The sequence below is a fragment of the Protopterus annectens genome, chromosome 3.part0, assembly GCF_019279795.1.
Source record: "Protopterus annectens isolate FY-2018-M chromosome 3.part0, PAN1.0, whole genome shotgun sequence".
NCBI lineage: Eukaryota > Metazoa > Chordata > Ceratodontiformes > Protopteridae > Protopterus > Protopterus annectens.
Genome location: NC_056731.1, coordinates 1,512,694,370 through 1,512,717,182, shown reverse-complemented (window position 1 = coordinate 1,512,717,182; position 22,813 = coordinate 1,512,694,370). Strand labels below are relative to the sequence as shown.

The following is a 22,813-nucleotide window of genomic DNA, read 5'->3' as shown; positions in this document are numbered from 1 at the left end:
GATGTGGATCCCTTGTACAGAATTTGGGCATCTGCTTGTTCTGGGGGGTGGCAAAGAGCTCTGCTTGTGGAATACCCCACCTGTGTACCAGGTCCAGGAAGAGCTCGCTCTGAAGCATCCATTCGTGAGAGGGAGCCGAGGTTCTGCTGAGTTTGTTTGCCATAACATTCTCTGTTGATGGTATATACACTGCTAGCAGGTGAACCTGGAGGGAAGCTGCTAAGTTCCAAATCTGGACTGCCAAGCTGCATAGTTGATGTACCACAGGACAGTCATATTGTCTATGAATACTTTCAGGGTTCCTAGCAGGATAATGGGTTTGTAAGTTAGAAGGGCTAGTAGCAATGCCCTCATTTCCTTGATGATGATGTGGTCCTTTTGCCTTTAAGTGGACAATTTGCCTTGAACTGAGAATTGTTGTTGGTTTGTTAAGAGCACTGCACCCCACCCCAGGTTGGACGCATCTGTGAAGACCTGTTGTTGTGGGGCTGGAAATTGAAGATAGGTTCCTAGGTTGAGTTGCAGTGCTGAAAGCCACCACTGAATTTTCTTTTTTAAGCACAGGAGCAGTGGAAGAGGTGAGTCCATGGGTTGGGAATGTTGGCTCCATAGGTTTTTCAAGACCCACTGGATTTTGCTCATGTGGAGTCTTGCCAGAGGTAACATGGGTATGAGGGATGCCATGTGGCCTAGCATTCTCAGGAATTCCCAAGCTGTCAAGGAGGAGTGGGTAAGGATCTGACTCAGGTATGTGCAAAGGTCCTTGATCCTTTGGTCTGGGATGAAGGCTTTCATGCAGTCTGTTCTGATCCTGCATCCCACGACAACCAATCTTGTGAGGGGGTCAGGTGTGATTTTTATAAACTTAGGGTGAACCCTAACTGAGTTAGGGTGGAAGACACCTGTTGTAGGTGAAGTAGAAGAACTTGGTAGTCTTGATGAAGGATGATCAGGTTGTCTGGGTATGGGTATATCTGTATACCCTGGGTCCTGCAGTGGGCAATGAAGGGGGCTAGGCACTTTGTAAACACTTGAGGAGCAGTGGAGAGACCAAAGGGTAAAGCAGAGAATTAAAAATGACACGAGCCTATTGCAAATCTGAGGAATTTCCTGTAATTTGGATGGATAGGAATGTGGAGATAGGCATACTTCAGGGTCCAGGGCTACCATGAATGCCTGGGGGGGGATTAGTGGTAAGAGAAGGGGTAAGGTGATCATTTTGAAGCTGGGAACGTGGAGGAAGAGGTTTAAGTAGGATAGGTCCAGGATTGGCCTCCAAGAGCAGTCTTTTCTCGGTACAAGAAACAATCTGGAGTAAAAGCCTGTGTTTCTGTGTGGGGTTGGCACCTGTTCTATGGTGCCCTGAGTTAGGAGCTGTTGATGGTTGGGAATAAGTGGATTTGGTCTCTTGGTGGTTGAGGGATACCTTGAAAAGATGGGAGCATCCACCAGGTCATGAAATATCCTCTCTGAATGATGGAGGGGACCCAGTGTTCTGCTGTTATTCTCTGCCAGGAGGGTAGGGAGAGGGTGAGTCGAAGGGATAAGGGTGTTTCTGTATGCAGCCGGGGTGAGTCAACAGTGGAGGTGGTCTGGATTGGTCAGACTGACTCCGAAAAGATGCAGTGAAGGAGCTGGTGGGAAACCTGGGAGTAGAGCTTTTTCTGGGCTGTCTACATCCCTTAGATGGAAGGGCTGAGTGAAAGTACTGCCTTCTAACAAAGGAGGGCTTCTGTGAGTAATTCCTGTGGTATCTAGGAAAAGGGGATACCAGAATATATTTGAGATTCTGCAATTCTTTTCCCTTTTCTTGAAGGGATTTAAGGAGCTCAGCAGAAGCCTGCCCAATGAGGGCCTTATTGTCTAAGGGTGCATCCAGTAATTTAGTCTGAACATCCATAGGGAGAGGTTGAAGCTTAACCCAGGAATATCACCTTAGTACTGATACTGAAGCAGCTGATTTAGATGAGGCTTCCACAGCATCGTAACTGCACTTAATGGAGTGCCTGGTCACTTGGGATAATGTGGAAAGTAGGGAATTAACCTGAGCTTTTATAGGGGAGTCCTGTACCTCAGACAGAAGGGTAGAGGCTTTGGAAATGGCATCCAAAACATACCTGGCCATGTGTGTTTAGTAGTTCAAGGCCCTTATGGCTAGAGTAGAGGAGGTATATACCTTTTTCCCCAGTCTGTCAATAAATTTGCTGTCTTTATCCGCTAGGTAAAGGGCAGCAGAAGGTAACTGCCTTGAAGATTTGTCTGCAGAGACAGCTATAACAGCTGGATCTGCTGGTGGATTTCTAAAGAGAAACTGGGTGTCCTGGCGGACCTTACAGAAACGGTCTGGTCGTTTAGATGCTGGAGGGTGTGAGTCAGGAAACTGAGAAACAGCCAAAAAAGCATCCTGAAAAGCAGGAAGTAAGGGAGGGAGAGCAGAAGGAGATGGTTGCTCCATTTGTAAGAGGCCAAAGTACCTTTTCTTTGATTCAGATACTTCTGAACCCTACCACTTAAAATGTTACCTCATGAGGGAGATAGTGTCCCCAAAACTAAATTCTTCTCCTGATGATTCAGGAGAAATAGAATCCTCCTCCTCTAGGGTAATGAAATCCTTAGGGGAGTAAATTTGGTTTCATAAGAGAAGGATTCTTCAGAAGAGGAGCAATCTTCCACAGATACTTGAGCGAGTGACTGAGATGAGAGAGTAGGGGGAGCTGTTGTGTCTGCAAGGCCTGAAAAGCCTGAAAGAGACTTTGTGAGAACACTTCCCAACAAGGCACAAGTTCAGGTTCAGGGTGCTTGGTTTTTTGTTTTCTCTTCAAAGGAGTTGCCGGTGGAGGAAGCATAGAAGTGGACATCTGCTTAGTAGGAAAAGAAGGAGCAGGGCCTTCTGTCTGTGTGAGTCGTGGTTCCCCTCTTCCATCAGTTTCTGAAGGCTGAATTGCCTCAGCGGACGTACAAGCAGTTTCCCGCATCCCAGCTTCCATTAAGGTTCCCAGGCCTGCTTTGGACACCGTCATCTGAGCTGATTCCAGGCTTTCAAGCATCTCTAGAACCTGCTCGGATGCCTGTGGCGCAGCTTGGGATTTGGGCCTGATTTTCTTGGCCTTCTTCCTCGGCAGCTCGTCAGATGGACCTACTCCTCCTTCCAGCACTAAGCGATGTAGCCTTTGTTTCTCTAAATACAACTTCAGTGCCGCCAAGCGGCTTCGGAGAGTTTTGGGATGAAATATTTGCAAATAGGACAGGATGTATGGTCGTGGGCCTCACCTAAGCAAAATACGCACTTCTCGTGCATGTCCTTGTGAGGAATTTGTCTCCCACAAGCACACTTCTCCTTTCTAGCTGACATGCAAGTCTAAACTGTAATCAAAGTAAGGAAAAAACTCAACAGGGCACTTATCTGTATCGGTCGAAGAAGTGGTCTGGTCTTGAACGGAATCGTATTCGGTCATCTGAAGACACGAGATCTGCTTGTGGAACTGGCAAACAGGAGTCCAACGTTCACTGCGGCAGAAAAATTCGGATGAGGGTACGTGCAGACTTCACTTTTATACCAAACGGTTTATGGCCCTGGTAAGGGACGTCACACGTACCCTCCTGTGAAAAAGACTGTGGTATACTGGCCGGACGGTGGCGCTGCAGGCAGCAATCCCCCCCCCCCCCCCGACTGTTATGAATACTGCAACATGAGAACAGTAGGACATTATATTAGGTTCACATCAAACCCTGTACCTTGTGAATGAGGTAAATACTTTAACATTTATACAAGCCCCCTTAAAAGTTCCAGGTTCAGATGCAAATATTAGGCTATCAGTCTGCAGACTGTTACAAACCTAACTAATAACCATAGACCAGAATCAAACCCTATACTTTGCATCTCTGAGCTAAAGACCTCAACCATTATGCCACTCCTGTGACTTAACCTCACATAAAATTTAATATGGTTAGAACTTCATTTTACTACACCATCACCATTTCAACCACATATTACACAGTTATCTAACAATTTAAAAAGCCCACACCCTCATCAAGAAAAAAAAAGCACTGATCATTAACACTTCACAACAGCTAGAATGGCAGAGAACCTTAGCTGAAATGTATCACCCACCCCTTCTTCCAAGCTTTCTTAAATACAGAAATGAAATTTCTCCTGTACTGGTAGTAAGGCTAAGAAAAGGATGGCTTTCCTTCACTTCAGTCCTGCCAAGATCAAATATAAAATTGTTATATCTAGTGACAGAGTATTACTTTCCTGATTTTAAAATCCAGGAGTCATAGTCATGCTGCCTAACAAGAATGTGGCTTGCATACTGCTAATTAAGCCAATGTGCCCTCTGCATCTTTATAGGTCTATCAGAGATCAAGACTTTGTGGGCCATGGTCATGGTCATAAAACTAAAGGGACAATATCTTCTTCAGCATTCACATGACAAAGAAAGAGAAGGTCATTACTCTAACTTTGCTTTCAAAGGTCATCCACTTTACCTACAGGATAATCGCACTGGCATGCAAAGTATTTGGTGCATCTGTGCATCACTTCATACAAGCCACAGATCCCTTACACTAATACATAGGGTATACCAGTTACTGGGCTGAAGCTTGATCATTTGCACTGTATGCTATTTTAAAAGTCTAACTGCTGATACAATGCCATCAATCTTCTTCAATATAACAGTCATACAACTTAACATATTTCTGGAGATCACTGCACTCTACAGATGTTTTCAATACCTTCTCAATCAAACAAAAGACACAAAGAATAAGGCTTCCTGACTGATGGACTGAGCTGCATCAGAGATGGCCTAGATAATAAAAACGGACAAAAATCAAATGGAACTGCTCTAAGTTTTTAACGTGCTATTACAGGAAGAAGCAGATGACTTCAGACACAAACATTTGCACCCACCCTGATGCATGCTCTTAGAAACAGAAAAAGACGCATATAATGACTGCAGGTAAGGATTGCTTAACATAACTAATCTGATGAACCCACCCTCAACTTTTTAAAAAATGATTTCCAACAAGCATTTCTTTTTGCATATTTAGTTTTCTGTACTATATAAAATATTTTACTGTCCTAAATGCATGGTGATATACTGATCATATTTGGCAAACTATAAAATAAAATAATGATATCACTACCTAACATTTTGTAACTCAATGTGGTAGCTTTGGGGTTAAAGATACTCAGTGTACTAAGTGCACATATTCTATGAGTCAGCAGAATTAAGAGCTATACAGCTGTCCATGGTAGACAAAAATATAGTATCTTTCCCTGGCAGCTATACAGCAGAAGAAAGAATGAAGATATAAAATTGTTAACTGCAACCACTTAATAAACTGTCGCAAAAACATTGGAGGAAGAAAGAAAATAAATGAAGGTCCCAGCAGCAGCTCAAGCCTAACAGTCCACTCTACCCTGCAAATACTATAACACACCAGGGATCATCTTGATGGGGTAAGCAGGAAAGCTGATGATACTTTCTCTTATTTGAACCACCACTGGTGTACTTATAACAACTGGTAAGGTGTAGAAATGAACCCCAAAACAGTCATCATAGTTCAAATACCAACTACAACAATCCAAAGCCAATTGATTGGAGCCTCGGGTTCCCCAAGATCACGTTTATTCACAAAAGCTGAGCATTTTCATCTTAATAGTAACCAAGACTTCATCACTTTGAATAAATGTGATTTCAAATCAACTCACAGTTCCAGCTCTATTGGCTATGATGTACAAATGCTTGCAGCAAACAGGTAAGACAAACACACATATAATATCACCAAATCCCTATCAAAGTTCCTTGAACACAAGCAGTGCCTGTTAATAGTAATGCTAATGCCACTTATTTTTGTGTACATGTTGTGTGAACAAATATCCATTCATCCATATTCATGAGTATCAAAGTAGTGAATGTTTTCACCTATCACTTTCAATGAGTATAGGTAAGCGAGTGGATACTGGCAGACTAAACTCTAAAATTCTAAAAATGATTAAAAATAGTTACTTTGATTTTTCACCATGTCTGAATCTCAGTGCCAAGCATGCGTCAGTAAGGGAGGCAAGTGGATTTTCTTCTATATCCAGTTCATGACTGTAAATAAAAAAGAAAAATGATTAAGCATTTATTTTCCACAGTGACTACATTGTACACATAAATTGTTTTTTGGTGGAAATTTGAACTCACACAACCTGCACAGTTTTCGAAGTACTCAGATTACCTTTACCAACTAAACCTAACACAACTTTAAATTCCATTCCTTCCACTTGATCAAGTTAATTGCAGGATAGTTCAGCTTCTGCCAGGAAACGGCAAACTACCTTTCAAACAGCCTTATTCTCCAATGGTGCTCCTCATGTGCAACCCTACCTGCATGAATGTCTGTTGTGGCTGATGACTTTTTATCTAACATTACACTACTTATGGACTGCAGTGGTGGTGCTGCGGTAGCGTTGTCGCCTCACAGTAAGACGTTCTCCTGTTCAATTCTCAGCTAGAGCGTCTTCTGTGTGGAGACATGCGTGAATGGGCGTACCTTCGTTGAAGGTTGTGCGTCAGGGCTGGCAACTCGGCACGTAAAAATCTACTGCCAATCATTAGCGGACCGGAGCTCCACTGTGGTGACCCCTAACAGGGAAAAGCCAAATAACACAACAACAACACTACTAATACTACCACCACCACTACTAAAACAGTATTAGAGCTATACAGTAATTTCCAGGGCTGGAGAATGCAAGCACTGCCAGTGAATCAATAATGATTTTCACCTTGCTCCCTGCACAAAATGAACAATTTGTAATATGATTTACAGCATCAGGAAAGCCAGAATAAGTCACTTTTTCACGTGATTTATTCTATGTCTGCTTTCATCACTCAGCCTATGTGAAAGGGATACTAAGCCATTGATAAGAGACTTATAGTCCACAATGCCTAACTGGACCTACCCAAAGCCTTCAAAATTATCGTCATGCTGAGATTACTGACAAACATTAACCTACACACAGTTTATCTTGCTATCTGACAGAAGACATACCATTAAAGTCTAGACAGGACAACACACATGGTCAACAGGTGCACAAGATCAACAACTCCTGTGGTTGGGAACATGCCCCTTCACAAGGGATTGTGTGATATCAGGCTCAGTATATATTATATATATAACTAGCATGGGATGTGGGGGTGCAGCCCTCCTAAATGGGAGCCTGCACCCAGCAAAAACCATTATTTTAGTCTTGCGTGCTCCAAGGTTCTCGGGGTATACACTGTTTATTTATTTATTTTATTCACTGACATTTGTTGCACAGTCGATTTTTTTTTTTTTATTATTATTCTTGTATGTCAACCCCAGTGATGTCAGTATTTGAATTTTTTGACTATGGTACACACCCATATAGTCAAAACTAATGTAACTATAGAGTACAAATCCCTCTTTGGGATGCATCTCACTAAACATATCACACAATTAGGCAAACCCCAAAGGTTCCTAATCACAAAGATCACAGGCCTAAAGTACCTGGGCTACTGAGAGAGCCTAGAAGATCCATCCCATGATTCACTGTCTTCTTTTGAGGGGAGAGCTCTGTCTTGCTTGCCATGATACTAGAGACTCGACTCCCCTGGACCTCCTACTTCTATAAAAGTCCAACATCTCCATGAATACTAACTAGAACAAGGTACCTCAATCTTCATCAACAGATAAATAAAATAAACCTCTGGAATAAGCTTCCCATGCATGCTAAGCGGTGTAACTCAACTACCTTCCTTTAAACAAAGTAGATGGCTGGTTGGACATCCACAAATTCTCACTAGGATTAACAGGCATGGCCCTCATGGAGAATTGAGGTAATGCCTGAGGGAGGGCACTGGCAATACGAGAATAATCACGAAACTCAGTGGCCTTGGAATATCTATGAATCTGTGAATAATGTTCTGCTTAAATTTAGCACAGTCATTAGAGACTTGATTAAGATGTTGACAATGGACTTTAATTTGAACACCTTTTCTTTTGTGGTGGTAGGAAAACCCTTCCTGGGAAAAGTGGGACATAGTTTCCCGTAGGTACTGAGGGATGTGGCTAAGCTTTCATATGGTATCCTTGGTCATAAGCTTGCTAAGACCCTATGTATGGCTGAGATTTCCTGCTATTAATGATTCACTCTAAATATTTAAACTTCTCATACATTTAAATCAATGACTTTACTATTTAACACACAATGTGCTTGAACTGAATGAATTCAGATATTACTTTTTTTTTTTTTTTTTTTTGATTTTTTTTTATTAATTTAAAATCATATCAAAACATCATAAACAAAAAAAAAAAAAAAAAAAACAAAAAACAAAGACAAAACAGATATTATACATATATACAATCTAGGAATTCAGATATTACTTGAAAGTTAAATGACCTAACTGCATGACTATAAAATGAAAAGAAACACAATCCTTACTAGTGACCAATTTCATGAAGATTACACTCTCAGTTTTTTGGCAATTCATGTTATATGCATTTAAGAGGGTTTGAAATCAAGTTCTGTTAAATGTACTCTGGGTGGGGAGCAGCAGTTCACACACTGATTTACAAATTAACTGACAGGTAATTAGGTTTTCTCTGTAATCTGTTCAAGACAAAGAACCCAAATTAATGCCTTATAAATGTGTTGCAATGACTGTGATGTTTTAGAGGTCTAGGAGACACTTGCAAATCAAGCAAAACTCTAAATGAAAGCACCTACATATGGCAGCATATCTGTCGAATAACTTATTTATACAAGCTGCAGCTTATAATATAACAAAATATTAGGTAGTGAAATTTGGTACTAAGGCCCATAATTTTCCAGCCATTTTTTCAAAATACTTCCCCAAATTTTCACACTTCTACCATCTATGGAAAATTTTAAAACTACATAAAGAAAGCTATTACAGCCAGGACAACCTCATGGGACACACTTTACTTTGCTCTCTTTACTCAAAAAGGTTATGCATTACCCTAGGATTTTCTGTCAGTTTTAATGGCATTCTAATTTAACACTTCCTTCTTTAGCCAGCCTGGTGTCAACATAAGGAGGGATGCTCTTTCAGACTTCCTATAAGCAACTATTTAGCTTTTTACACCCCAGTCAGGTGGGGTGCAACAGCCTTCAAAATTCATATTCTGTTGCACTTTCCTTATAATACGTTGGTCGGACATTCCAAGTGTACCAGTGATAAGTAGTTGCTGAACTACAACCGGACATGTCATACTACACCATATTACTCTATCACAGCTGTCAGGATGATGGTATTAGTTAGGCCAGTGTTGTGCTCTCATTTCAAACTGACCTGCCTGATCCTTCCAGTGATGTTACCTACTTAAAAGTCCAGATATTAGTTCTGACACCTAGTTTAATCAAGCAATGAAGCTATGACTAACAGTTTGACTAGTTTTATCTCTTCAGGTAGCCCATACTTAATGGATCTCTTTCTTGTTTGTTAACACTAAATATGCTTCAAAATACAAGTGGGTGTTCTTCACCCTTTTTGTAAAATCCTATTCTAGCCATAATTCACCCATTAATTTAGGATTATATAAAACGTATGCTAAATCAGCATGGCTATTTTTCCAGTTCTGTGTCTGCGTGCTTAAATGCTTCAGTGACATTAGCCTTTCATAAAAAAGACATACAATGCAAGTAATAGCCTTTAAAGTGAATAAATGCAGTAACTAGTTGCTTGATGTCACATTTTTTTTCAGCAAACATCTTTATTAAATTTTCACATATAACATAGGCAATCTTACATTTATATAAATGAAAGAGAAAACAATGACGCCACATCAGTTGCAAACATTGTACACACAGACACAATTGAAGCAACTGTAGTTGCAAACATTATATATAACTTATTAATATATCCAGTCATTGTCAGTTAAGCATTATATATGTCATTCAAATCCTACCTCTTAAACCTCTTTCCTTCTCTGCATATATTGCTCCCACAATTCCCATTTGCTTGACGTCACATGTTGTTACTTTTTTGTGTTACTGAGCATTAGCTCTTGTCAGGTTTGTGTAAACATTTATCTTTCTTTTTGTTTGTCATGCCTTCCCTCTATTCTGCAATTTTTTTGGTCACACTTTCCCGCTAGTCTGCAAAAGCAAGATCAGCTATACTTAGGACAAATACTGTAAATTAACAGATGTCTTTAGGCTCACCTACACCCAGTTTCAGCTTGCTTGCTTATTTATTTATTTATTTGACATTTGTTGACCAGGAATGTCCAAATGAGCAACAGCCCTTTTTCAGTGGATGCCTGGGGAGAAAAGCTCCACATAGCCACAATGATTAAACACACAAATAGCAATCTAAGAGAACATATCAGACATAACATGATTTGAGATCATTACAGAGGTAAACAAAGGAAGGGCGGCCATGGTGGTGCAGTGGTTAGCATTGCTGCTTCACAGCAAGAGGTTCTCCGGTTCGATCCTCGGCTGGGGTGCCTTCTGTGCGGAGTCTGCATATCCTCCTCGTTTCCTCCGGTGTTTCCTCCGGGTTTCTCCCTTCCTCCCCTCCCCACAAGACATGTGGATGGATTGGACACTCTTGGTGGCTGTGGTGTGGTAATGTGTGTCTGTGTTGCTCGTGGCTGGCGAAGCTCTGGCAACTGCCACTGCGACACTGTAAATCTCTGCACTTACCCAATGGCGGATAACTGGACTAACCGGGAACAAAGAAGAGAAGAAGAAGAGGTAAACAAATGAGTGGTTTACAATTAGTTACAAAAACAGAAGGCATTATCGTATCCAAATTTATCAGCTCAACTCATCCAAACAATTTTTCAAAAGCAAAAAATAAATAAATAAAATTAAAAACAAATCTGTACTAGGTGTAGCAAGGCCTGCTTCCCTGAACACCCACTAACTCATAAAATAAACTCAAGGTATCACAATCTAGAGGAAAGAGTTGAAAATCATATTTTAAAAAATCATTATTCTGATGAGGTGTGTCTGCAATAACATGAAACATCCCTAAGAGTCAACCCAGTAGTAAAGGATCTTGGAACCTATGTAGACAAAAATCTGGAATTTGACCAACATGTAGCTAAGATAGTAAGAAAATCATTCTCTGGCACCCAACTTACAGGTACAGATATGTCATCCAGGATCCAGGTCTAAGGAAGTTGTACAGCACAGCTGTGTACACTTACCATAAATGTAGAAGTTGAGTGTATTCACTGTTGCAGTCATTACATTTGGGTAATCTGCTGGCAGGTTGCCCTCAGTCGGCCTGATTAACAAAGTCTTGGGTCCTGTGTCGGTTGCTGTCCCTTCTTCCATGACATCAGGGTCAGCAGGGGTATAAAACATGCAGCCGATGCCATCACATCAGTTTTTCTTGCCCCAGATGTCAGGTGCCCCCCCAAATGGGGAGCAAAATATATAAATATATATATATATATATATATATATATATATATATATATATATATATATATATATATATATATATATATAATAAAAAACACAAAACATATACCTCCAAACAAAAGCAAATGCACCAAAAAGGCTTTTAAAGATGGTAACAGAAAAGAGAGGTATAGAAAAAGAAAAAACGGGGCTGGAGGGAGGGTAACCAGGACTGCAACAGTGAATACATTTGAACATCTACAGTTATGGTAAGTGTACACAACTGTACTATGCTCTTCGTGTTTCACTGTTGCAGTCATTACATTTGGGTAGATTCCCAAAGCTATGTTTGGGAGGATGGATTTCTACAGCATTAGATGCAGCTATAAGGCCCTGCAGGATAGTAGTGGCAAAGCCTGCTTTGGATTTAGAGAAGAGAGGTAAATGGTAATGTTTGGTGAATGTATGAACTGAGCTCCAGGTAGCAGCTTCTAGAATGTCTCTGGTAGGAACCCCTCTGAGAAAGGCTGCAGAAATAGATGCAGCCCTGGTGGAATGAGATCTGATTCCCTTAGGGACAGGTTTGCCATGGTGCATACAGCAGAAATGAATAAAATGGCTTATCCATTTGGAAATAGTCTGCTTTGAAATAGCCTTTCCCTCTGCCCCTGCAGCAAATGCCACCAGTAATTGCTCAGATTTTCTTAGAGATTTTGTCCTGTTTAAGTAGAATCTTAGTTGCCTGTGCACAACCAATGAATGCAGAATCCGCTCACCCTTGTTCTGTGGATTTGGGAAGAAAGTTGGCAGATGAATGGTCTGATTAAGGGCCACACTAGATACCACTTTAGGCATAAAGGATGGATTGGTCCTGAGAGCCACCCTATCCGGGTAAAAGATAATGAAGGGCTCCACTGTCATAACAGCCTGTAGTTCTGAAATCCTTCTAGCTGAAGTGACTGCTAAAAGAAAAGCTGTTTTCCAAGAGAGATATTTTAGGTCTGCAGTAGCAGCTGCCTCAAAAGGAGGTAGAGTGAGTTTTCCAAAACAAAATTGAGGTCCCATGCAGGAGTTGGTGCTCTCCTGGGAGGTCTTAAAATTTTGGCCCCTCTGAGGTACTGCTTTAGCAGAGGATGAGAAAAGAGGGGAGGCTCTGTGTTGTAATGAGCTGAAATGGCAGAGGCATGGATTTTTATGGAAGAAAAAGATAGGCCCTTGTGAAGCATCTCCGTTAAGTATTGCAGAATCTGAGGAATATTGGGCATTGCTGTGTTTATTCCTTGTGCTTGGTTCCAGGCACAGAATCTTTTCCATTTGTCAGCATAAGATTTTCTAGTACTAAACCTTCTAGCCTCCAAAATGACATCCATCACAGGTTTGCTGAGAGATGTAACTGGTGAAATTAGTTGATTAGCCATGCTGCAAGATTCAGAGATTGGAGCCGAGTGTGCAGAATTTGATAGTTCTGCTGAGACAGTAGGTAAGGTGTCTGAGGTAGGTACCACTGAGGAAGGTGCGACATATTGCGTAGGAGCGGGTAACAATGTTGGCAAGGCCAGTCTGGAGCAATCAGAATCATTTTTGTTTTTTTCTGTCTGACTTTTAGTAAGACCTTGGAGAGTAGAGGCAGAGGGGAAAAGGCATAGACCGACAGATTTTTCCAGCTGAAGGATAGAGCATCCACTTTCCAAGCTTTTTTGTGATGAATTCTTGTGCAGAATTTGTACAACTGATGGATCTTTTTGCCTCACCCCGAAACTATGTCTGGGCTCCCCCATTTGTGTGTCAACATGTTGAAGATTTGTGGATCCAGTTTCCATTTATGTGGATCCATAAGATTTCTGCTTAGGTCATCTGCCAGAGTATTTTGCTTTCCTGACAGGAATTGAGCTTGTAGATGTATTTGATAAGTCAAGGACATGTTCCACAATGCCATGGCTAGTCTGTAAATGGGGTAGGAATGGGTACTCCCCTGCTTATGTACCACATGACTGTGGTGTTGTCTGTCTTTATCAGTAGTTGCCCTGGATGAAGACAGTCCTTGAAGGCTGTCAGAGCATTCAGTACGGCTAGCATCTCTTTCTGACTGATATGTAGGTGCATTTGATTTGGGCTCCATTGGCCCTGAATGCATCTCCCTGCCAAATGTGCCCCCCAAGCTTAATCTGATGTGTCTGTAGTCAGGGTTTGGGTGGCAGGGGATGGAATGAATGGCAGTCCCTTGTTTTGGTGGCAGGCCTCTGCCCACCATAGAAACTCTAGGTGCAGGCAAGGTATGATAGGAATCATTGTTTCCAGGCTGTGACAATGTTGACTCCATAAGCTTTTTAGGTACCATTGAAGTATCCTCATATGCAGTCTTGCATATGGAATTAGAAGAATGCAGGAGGCTATGAACCCCAAGGCCTGCAGAATTTGTCTTGCAGATAACTGGGTTTTTGTGGCCACCTGTTTGAAGTAAGTCATCAATTGAATTTGTTTTTCTGGCGTCAGGTAAGTCATCTGGGCAGTTGTATTCAAGCTTGCACCCAGGAATGTAATTATTTGAGAGGGTTCCAGTTGTGATTTCTTTTCATTTATGGTGTACCCTAGACAAGTTAGAAGCCTTTTTACAAACCCCAGATGTTTTGGAAGAGTGCCCTTGCTTTCTGCCTGAATTAGACAATCGCCCATGTATGGATAAATCTGAATATTTCTTTGCCTGCAAAATGCAATTACTGGTGCCAGGCACTTTGTGAAGACCCTGGGCACAGTAGATAAGTCAAAGGGCAGTGCAAAGAACTGGTAATGCAAATAGCCTGCTTTGAAGCGGAGGTATCTTCTGCAAGATTCCCTGATTGGGATATGCAGGTAAGCCTCTTAAGTCTAGAGTTACCAACCAGGCATCCTTGCCTAACATAGGTAGTAACTGTTGGAGAGTCAGCATCTTGAATTTTGGAATGTCCAGAAATGTATTTAGAATGGATAAGTCCAGAATTGGACGACATGATTTGTCTTTTCTGGGTACCAGGAAAAGTCTTGAATAAAAACCTTGTCCCTTTTCCTTTTCTGGTACTGTGTGAACAGCCCCCATATTCATGATAACTTGTTTCTGGGCCTCTGCCCACTGATTTGGAGGCAGATCTGGCCATCCGTTTAGGATTGGCAATGTGTGGAAATGAAATCTGTGCCCCTGTGATACTATACTTAAAACCCATTTGCTCTGGGTAATCAGTTGCCAGTTTCGTGTATGTAGTGCCAGTTTTCCCCCCAAAGGGGTGGCCAAAAGATGTGCTTGGTAATTGCAGTGGAAAGTCATTGAGACCGTTTTCCGTAGGAAGGTGCCTTGTTACTTCCAGATTTGGAGGCGGAGGCACCCCATTGCTTTGTTCTATAAGTTCCTTGCGACTAAAACCTGGAACCATAGGAATGCCTGGGTTTGACCTGAGAGGCTCTAGTGGGTACTGAAAAGGACCTGTTCTTAGTAGGCCAGTGTCTACTGAACCTGGGTGGCTGTACTTGTAGAATTTTTTTTACAGTTTGCATAGATTTAGCTTTATCTTCCATCTTTTTCAAAACTTCTTCAGCTTTATTAGACTGTCATGTTGCAAAGGAGCATCCAACAATTTTGCTTTAACATGGTCAGGCAGATTTTGCTCCTTGAGCCAAGCATGCCTTCTTATCACAGATCCAGTTACAGCAGCCCTGCAAAAGGCCTCCAAGGAATCAAAAAGTACAGTTTTGTACCTACCATAAATGTAGATGTTCGAAGATCCACATTGCTGCAGTCCTTACACTTGGGTAGTCCGCTGTCACTCGGGCGGCCCCGAATATCAAAGTATAAGGTGGCTGTCGTCAAAGCCGCAGAGCTGGACGCGTCTCAGTCTTTTCTTGCCCCAGATGTCAGAAGATAAAAATAAAGGTCAAAACCAAAGACAGCAAACCAACAACCAACCATCCTAGCACTAAAAATATGTACAATATATACAATAGACAATATACACAAAACTGTACTATGTTCTTCATCTCACATTGCTGCAGTCCTTACACTGGTAGAATCCCAAAGCAGAGGAAAGGGAGGATGGCCAAATCATACCTGCAAAACAGCTAGCTGCCTCCAAAATATCCTTAGTTGCCACCCTCTCAAAAGGAGTGGCAGTAGCCCTAGTGGAATGAGGATGATGGGAATAACAGAAAGCAATGCAAAACCAATCCACTTAGAAATAGTTTGTTTTGACACAGGCTTGCCCTGAGAACTCAAAGCAAAAGAAACAAATAACTGCTGAGACTGCCTGAGCCCTTTAGTTCTGTCCAAATAATAACCTTTATTTTAAGCAGTCCATGATGATAAAACTTTTCAGCAAGCAGCTGCGGGAAAATAAAAATCTCTTCCATTCTTTCCTTGTACTAGGCCTCTGGCTTCCAAAATAACATTCAAAACTTGTTGTGGAAGTGGAGGCCCACAATGGTTCAAAACAGAATATGCCAGGCTGTTAGGTGCAGAGAGGAGCAAATGACTGTCCTCCTGAGACAACAGGTGTGGAATCAAGGCAAAGGCCATGGAGGCCAGGCTCCTCAGTAATGGGTACCAATGCTGTCGAGGCCAATCTGGAGCTATCAAAATCATCCTTGGCTTGTCTTGTTTGGCCTTTAGTAGTACCTTTGGGAGGAGAGGCAGAGGCGGAAAGGCATACACATGAAGATTGCTCCAATTGAAAGAAAGAGCATCCACTTTCCAAGCTGTGGGATGAAACCTTGTGCAAAACTTTGGCAGCTGGTGGTTTAGAGGGGAAGCGAACAGATCTATGTCTGGAGTTCCCCATGACACTGTCAATTTCGAAATACATGAGGATCCAATTTCCACTGTGGGGATCCATAATTTGTCTGCTCAACACATCTGCTAAGGAGTTCTGTGCTCCCGGCAGAAACCTTGCCTGAAGATTTAGCTGTAAACTGAGAGCAGTCTCCCACAAAATCATTGCTTGCCTGCATAGAGGATAAGAATGTGTTCCGCCTTGCTTGTTGATGTACCACATGACAGTTGTGTTGTCTGTTAGAATCAACACCTGCCCTGGAAGAAGTAAATCCTTGAAGGCTATTAATGCAAACTGGACTGCTAACATCTCTTTCAAGTTGATATGTAGATGTTGTAGTCTGGCAGGCCACTTGTCTTGTATCCACTTTCCATTCAGATGAGCTCCCCAAGCTTTGTCTGAGGCATCTGTCGTTAGAATCTGACTCGCCTCTGGCCGGGTCACAGAGAGTCCCTTGTTTAGGTGACATTCCTGAGCCCACCACAAAATTCCTTTTGAATGCAAGGTATTATTTGAATGACAGTGTCCAAATCCTGGCAGTGCTGTGTCCATACATTTTGAGATACCATTGTAGCTTCCTCATATGCAGTTTGGCATTGGGAAGCACCAGAATACAAGATGCCATGAACCCTAAGGCTTGAAGGACTGTCCTTGCAGTCAGCCCGGACTGATGAGACAACTGATGAAAGTAAAGGGAAAGATTCTTTTGTTTGTCCGGGGTCAAAAGGCCATCTGGGATGCTGTATTCAGTCTCACACCCAGAAAGCACATGTCTTGAGAGGGTACTAGACTGGACTTTATTTCGCTCACAGAATACCCTAGGCATCTTAGCACTGCTATCACATAACCCAAATGATGAAGAAGCTCCCTTTCTTGAGCCAGAATCAGGCAATCGTCCAAATATGGATAAATCTGTATTCCTTTTAACCTGAGGAAAGCTATCACTGAGCCAGAACCTTCGTGAACACTCTGTAGATAAGCCAAAGGGCAATGCAGAGAACTGATAATGAGAAGTCCCAGCTCGAAAACACAGATACTTCCTGCAACTGAGTCTGATAGGAACATGAAGATAAGCCTCCTTGAGATCTAAAGTTACCATCCAATGATCTTTGCCCAGCAGAGGTAAAAGCTGCTGTAACGTCAACATTTTGAACTTGGGAATGTCCAGATAAGTGTTGAGGATAGATAAGTCCAAAATTGGTCTCCACGTGTTCCCTTTCTTTGGTACTAGGAACAGGCGAGAATAAAAACCTAGGCCCACTTCTGGCATAGGGACCGGCTGAATGGCCCCTATTTGGAGTAACAGAGAAATTTGCTTGTGAGCCTCTATTCTTTGTGGAGGAGGAACGTCTGGCATGCCTTTGAAAGGAGGCAAAGTATGGAAATAAAACCGGTAACCGTGGTGTATGATATCCAATACCCATCTGTCTTGGGTAATTAAACTCCAATTTTCTTTGAAAAGTGCCAACCTTCCTCCCAAAGGTGCTGCCAGACGAGAAGGCTCTGGCAGCTGAAAAGGTAGGTCATTGGGTCTGTTTAAGGACTGACCCCTGCCCTCACCTGAAGACTGTGCAGGAGAACTCCCTGTTCTAGGCCTGAAAGAGCCCTGAGCTCTGCCCCTGCCACGTCTAGATTTACCCCTAGACTGGGAATCATAAGAAGGATACATCCACCCCTTAGTAGGCCAATTTCTACTAAACTTTGGAGGCTGAACCTGCAAAAAATCTTTAACAGTCTGCATAGACTTAGCCTTGTCTTCCATTTTCTTTAAGACTGTCTCAACAGGAGAACCAAACAACACATCAGATTGTAAAGGAGCATCTAAAATCCGTGATTTAACATGGTCAGATAAATTCTGATCCCTCAGCCAGGCGAGAACTGACCCAGTGGCAGCCACCCTAGATGAGGCCTGTACAGCATCAAAACCACATTGCAAAGAATGCTTACCCACCTGTTCAGAAACATGTACTAAATCTTGCAACTCTTTACAATCAATACCTTCCGCCAGAGCATCAACCTTAGACTTCAATTGTGAAAGGAGATAGTTTTGGTATTTTAACATGTGAAACTGGCAAAGTCCTCATAGCTAGAGTGGAAGAAGTATAAACTTTCTTTCCCCATCTATCCAAAGCCTTGGCCTCTTTGTCTGAGGAATTCTTGACAACAGAAGCCTTAACACCTTTAGGCCCCTGACTAACAGCTTCTGGGTCTGCCCTAGGACTCTTAAAAGATACTTATGAGCTTCAGGCACCCTGTAATATCTATCCGTTTAACAGGAGCAGGAGGCAAAGAATCAGGATTAAGAGAAGCCTCTGCAAAAACATCTTCCACCACATCTAAAACAGGAGGTATAGCCAAAGGCCTATGCTGGGGTAAAACAAAATTCTCTAAGCCTTTTCCTGGAATCAGAGAAGTCCTGACCTTCCCACTTAAAATGCTCCCTCATAGAATGAAGAGATTCTGAAAAAGAAAATCCTCAGGAGGAGAAGCAGAAGGAGTAGAATCATCCACATCAGAATCCGAATAAGGAGAATACTCCTGCAAGTCTTCAGCCAAGACTCTGAAACATCAAGCCTGCTCAAAACTCCCAGGCTCAGGCTCCACCCTAGGTCTCTTATCAGGAGGGCAAAGATCCCCTAATCAAAGAAATCAAATCTTCTGCCATTTTAAGCATATGCTTCTTGGGCACAGTTCCAGAAGAACTAGGGGTGACACCAACTGAAGCTGAACCTGGCCTGCCTCTGGGAGAAGCCTTGGAAACAGAAGGAGAGGGCCTAGCCACCCTAGGAAGGGAGGGGAGTATAGTAACCTGAGAAGCCCCTTCAGCCTGACCTGCCTCCTGAGAGGCCACATCTTGCATAATAAAGTCTCCCTGAGAACCCAAAGAAACCTCCGGTGGAGCCACCGGCTCCACCGACACCTCTAAAGAACCGGCGTCCGTACAGACGGTTCTTCTAGCCTAGGCTTAACTGCTTTGTCCAAGAAGCGGCCAGAGCATCCGACGGCATTCTATAATTGCACCGCTTCCCAAAGACTAACCTGGCACAATCCAACCTTCTCTTTATAGTGCGTTTATTGAATCTAGCACAAGAGCGACAGCCAACAACGTCGTGTTCAGGCCCTAAGCAAGGAATACACAAAGTATGATAATCTCTATGCGGTATCTGTTTCCCACAAGAAATGCAATTATTGACTTTTTCTGACATCCGGTAAATCACTGAGGCAAGAAAAAACTAAAATATTCCCCAACGGGGTACTTAGCCAACTTTGAACTCGGCCTGAAACTTCAAAATCGAAAAATCTCAGAACGCCAACCGGCACTTGCAATGCTGCTTCTGCATCGGACCATGCAGCAAAAAAGACTGAGGATATGACGTCGGTCATGCGCATTTGTACCCTGACGTCCTGATGTCAGTCAAATTGACCGACGTCAGCCTTATACTTTGATATTCGGGCCGACCGAGGACAGCGGACTACCCAAGTGTAAGGACTGCAGCAATGTGAGATGAAGAACATCCACATTGCAAAGTATGTTTTCCAACTTGTTCAGATGAATGCAATAAATCCTGCAACTCTATTTTCCACACAGTCAGAAATCAACATCATTTTCTGTTTAAGTAAACCCATGACATGCTGTTGATATTTAAGCATATGAAATTGACAGTTTAAAGCCCTGATTGCCAAGGTTGCAGACGTGTAAACCTTCTTACCTCATCTATACGGCGCCCTGGAATCTCTATCAGAAGGGGTAGGATTTTTAGTAGTAGAAGCCTTAATGCCCTTGGGACCCTGAGAAATGGTTTCAGGGTCAGCAGTAGGGTTTTTAAAAAGGAATTTGTGGGAGTCAGGAACCCTGTAATATCTGTCTGGCTTACTAGGAGCCGGAGGCAGGGAATCAGGAGTCATACTGGACTCTGAGAAAACATCATCAACAATGTCTAGAACAGGAGGTATAGCTAAAGGCCTATGCAGAGGAAGAAGAAGGAAATCCCAAAGTCTCTTTTTAGATTCTGAGAAATCCTGACTCTCCCAATGAAAGTGTTCCCTTAAGGTATGCAAAGTTTCCCCAAAAGAAAAATCCTCAGGAGGAGAAGCAGAAGGGATGGAATCTTCTGCATCAGAGTCCTCATAAGTGGGAACAGATAATTCCTGATCAGAAAAGGAATCAGAAGAAATAGAAACCTGATCTGAAGATTCATAGTCAGTGCCTTGCCTAGGCCTCTTAGCAGGAGGGGGATGGGTACCCCTGATCAAGGTAATTAAATCCTCAGCCATTTGATAATTTGCTTTTTAGGCATTGGGGCCTGTACACGTGGCCCAAACATCAGTTTTTTAGACATAGAAGTAGTTTTTGGCCTTAGTTTTGAAGATGGTGTTGGTTTAATATACACATCTTTGGGACTGAAAACACCCTCAGAAGCCGGTGCCTGCTCAGTGGCTCTGGACCCATCTACGGTAGAGACATCCACAGGTTCAATACTTAAAAGTATCTTGCGGCATACCAGACTCCAAATGGGTCTCGGTAGAGGCCTGCGAATCAAAAGTAGCAGGTATCTGGGGCTGCGAAAGCACCTTACTGAGTACCGGCGACTGGCTTAGGAGAAGTTTCATCCGTTTTGGACCTCGACGGTCTGTCTCTGTCTTTTTCTTCGCGTTTTTTAGATATTCCGGTAGTCGGATTGCTAACCGACAACATTTCTGGATAGTTAAATCTCGAGCCAAAATATTTAGAAGCAAAAATATACCGACAATTGATAGTGCGTCGATTAAAGTTAGCACAAAACCAACAGCAAGGCACATTGTGGTCAGGGGTCTAGGCAAGGAATACAGTACAAATGAAAATCCTTAAGGGGTATTTGCTTCCCACAAGTAATACAATTATTAACTTTTACTGACATCGGTAAGGAGAAAGAAAAAGTTTGCCCAATGGGGTACTTCGCTTTTAGTTGAAGACTTCGGTTCTAAAACTCGAAAACGAAAATTTCAGGAGTCGGCCGACCGGCACTTGCGAACTGCTTCTGCTTCGGGCACTGGGCGGCAAGAAAGACTGATGTAATGGAGTCGGCTGCATGTTTTATACCCCCTGATGACCTGATGTCATGGAAGAAAGGACAGCAACTTACGCAGGACCCAAGACTTTGTTAATCAGGCCGACTGAGGGTAACCTGCCAGCAGATTACCCAAATGTAAAGACTGCAACAGTGAAACACAAAGAACATCACCCTACTCAGCCATTATCAACCCATCATAAAATACAATGTCCCCTTTGTCATGCACCTAACCAGACACTTGCAACAGCTGGAATGCCCACAAAGTTTTCCCACCAAGAGAATTCAGAGCATGAATACCCTGTCCTATACTGATCGCCTAAAGGTCCTCTCTCTCTCTGTATTAAATCTCCAACAGTCTGCTGAGGGGAGGGGATCTTTGCCTGGCTTACAGGACTTCCTCAGACCAAGCCCTAATGGATCTGTTGCGCATGTGCAAAACAGCAACAACAGAAACACTAGATCCAGGGATCTGAACTTCGCTTGTGACAAACAAAAACTGATGAAGAGACAGATATGTGTCCCAAAGGATTCCCGCATTTTGGAATACGTTTTCTATTCATGTAAAAGAGAGTTCATCCCTGACCCTCTTCAAATGAAACCTTGACAACTGGATGGGAAATAGTAAATTTACTCTAGATCTGGCCCAAATATCCCTTATGGACAGAGATCATCAATAAGAAAAGTATTATCCTAACATCCCCCTACAAATCCTTACTTATCTCCCTAGTAACACCCCCCCCCCATATAGACGCCCATAATACTTTGGCCCTAAATGATTTGGGATGCATGGCTAGCCTTGTAAGGGCCCTAGTGGTTGTTAACCTAGTAACAACAGTGAACCTATTATGTTTCCTCTTTCATCATATCCTGCATTTGAGCCTTTAGGACTTCATGGTTCTAGATGATCAAGTCCAGTCAAACTAAAGTTGCGTTACACTTACAATAATTGTAGATGTTCGAGTAGATAAATGTTGCAGTACTGATTTTTGGGTCTTTTTGCAATGCAAAAGCCCATGATCGGCCAAATTGCCAGTCTCCACATCATCTCTAGTTAACAGATGTCAGATGACTGACATCTTGATATCTGAGTATAAGAGTGGTATATCAGCCTCATATTCAGGTCATTCCAGGCTTACCCGAGAACAGCATGACCTTTCTAGTTGTAAATAGTTTTAGAAATTAAATAAATGAAGGTTTTAACAATGGACTAGGAAAATAAGGACAGGATGGTGATGGATAAAGGATATCCAGTAAGGATTGGGGAGAGACCAGCAGACAGGGGTATAGGAGGGTGGGAGTTTGTACTGCAACACTGATCTACTCAAACATCTACAATTATGGTAAGTGACTACAAAGAACTTAGTACAGTTGTGTTACAATGTTGCAGTACTGACTCTTGGGAGGATTCCAAAAGCTGCCTGTGTTTCATGGAGTGAGACCTAGCATGGGCTGGTAGCGGCTTACCAGGATGAACATAACTGAAAAGTAATGTGATTGGCTATTCATTTTGAAATACTCTGGAGACATGTCTATCTTCTTTCCTTTCTGTAAAGCCCAACAGCAATTGCTCTACCCAATTT

General features: G+C 42.4%; 1 protein-coding gene across 1 annotated transcript in view; it reads right to left on the bottom strand.

Annotated features, from left to right (window-relative positions):
- TGS1 (trimethylguanosine synthase 1) overlaps window positions 1-22,813 on the bottom strand; it is a 1,147,018-nt gene that overhangs the window by 671,528 nt on the left and 452,677 nt on the right. Inside the window, exon 6 of the mRNA XM_044065538.1 lies at window positions 6,012-6,098. Within this exon, the coding sequence (XP_043921473.1) occupies window positions 6,012-6,098 (87 nt within the window). The remainder of the gene's footprint in view (window positions 1-6,011; window positions 6,099-22,813) is intronic.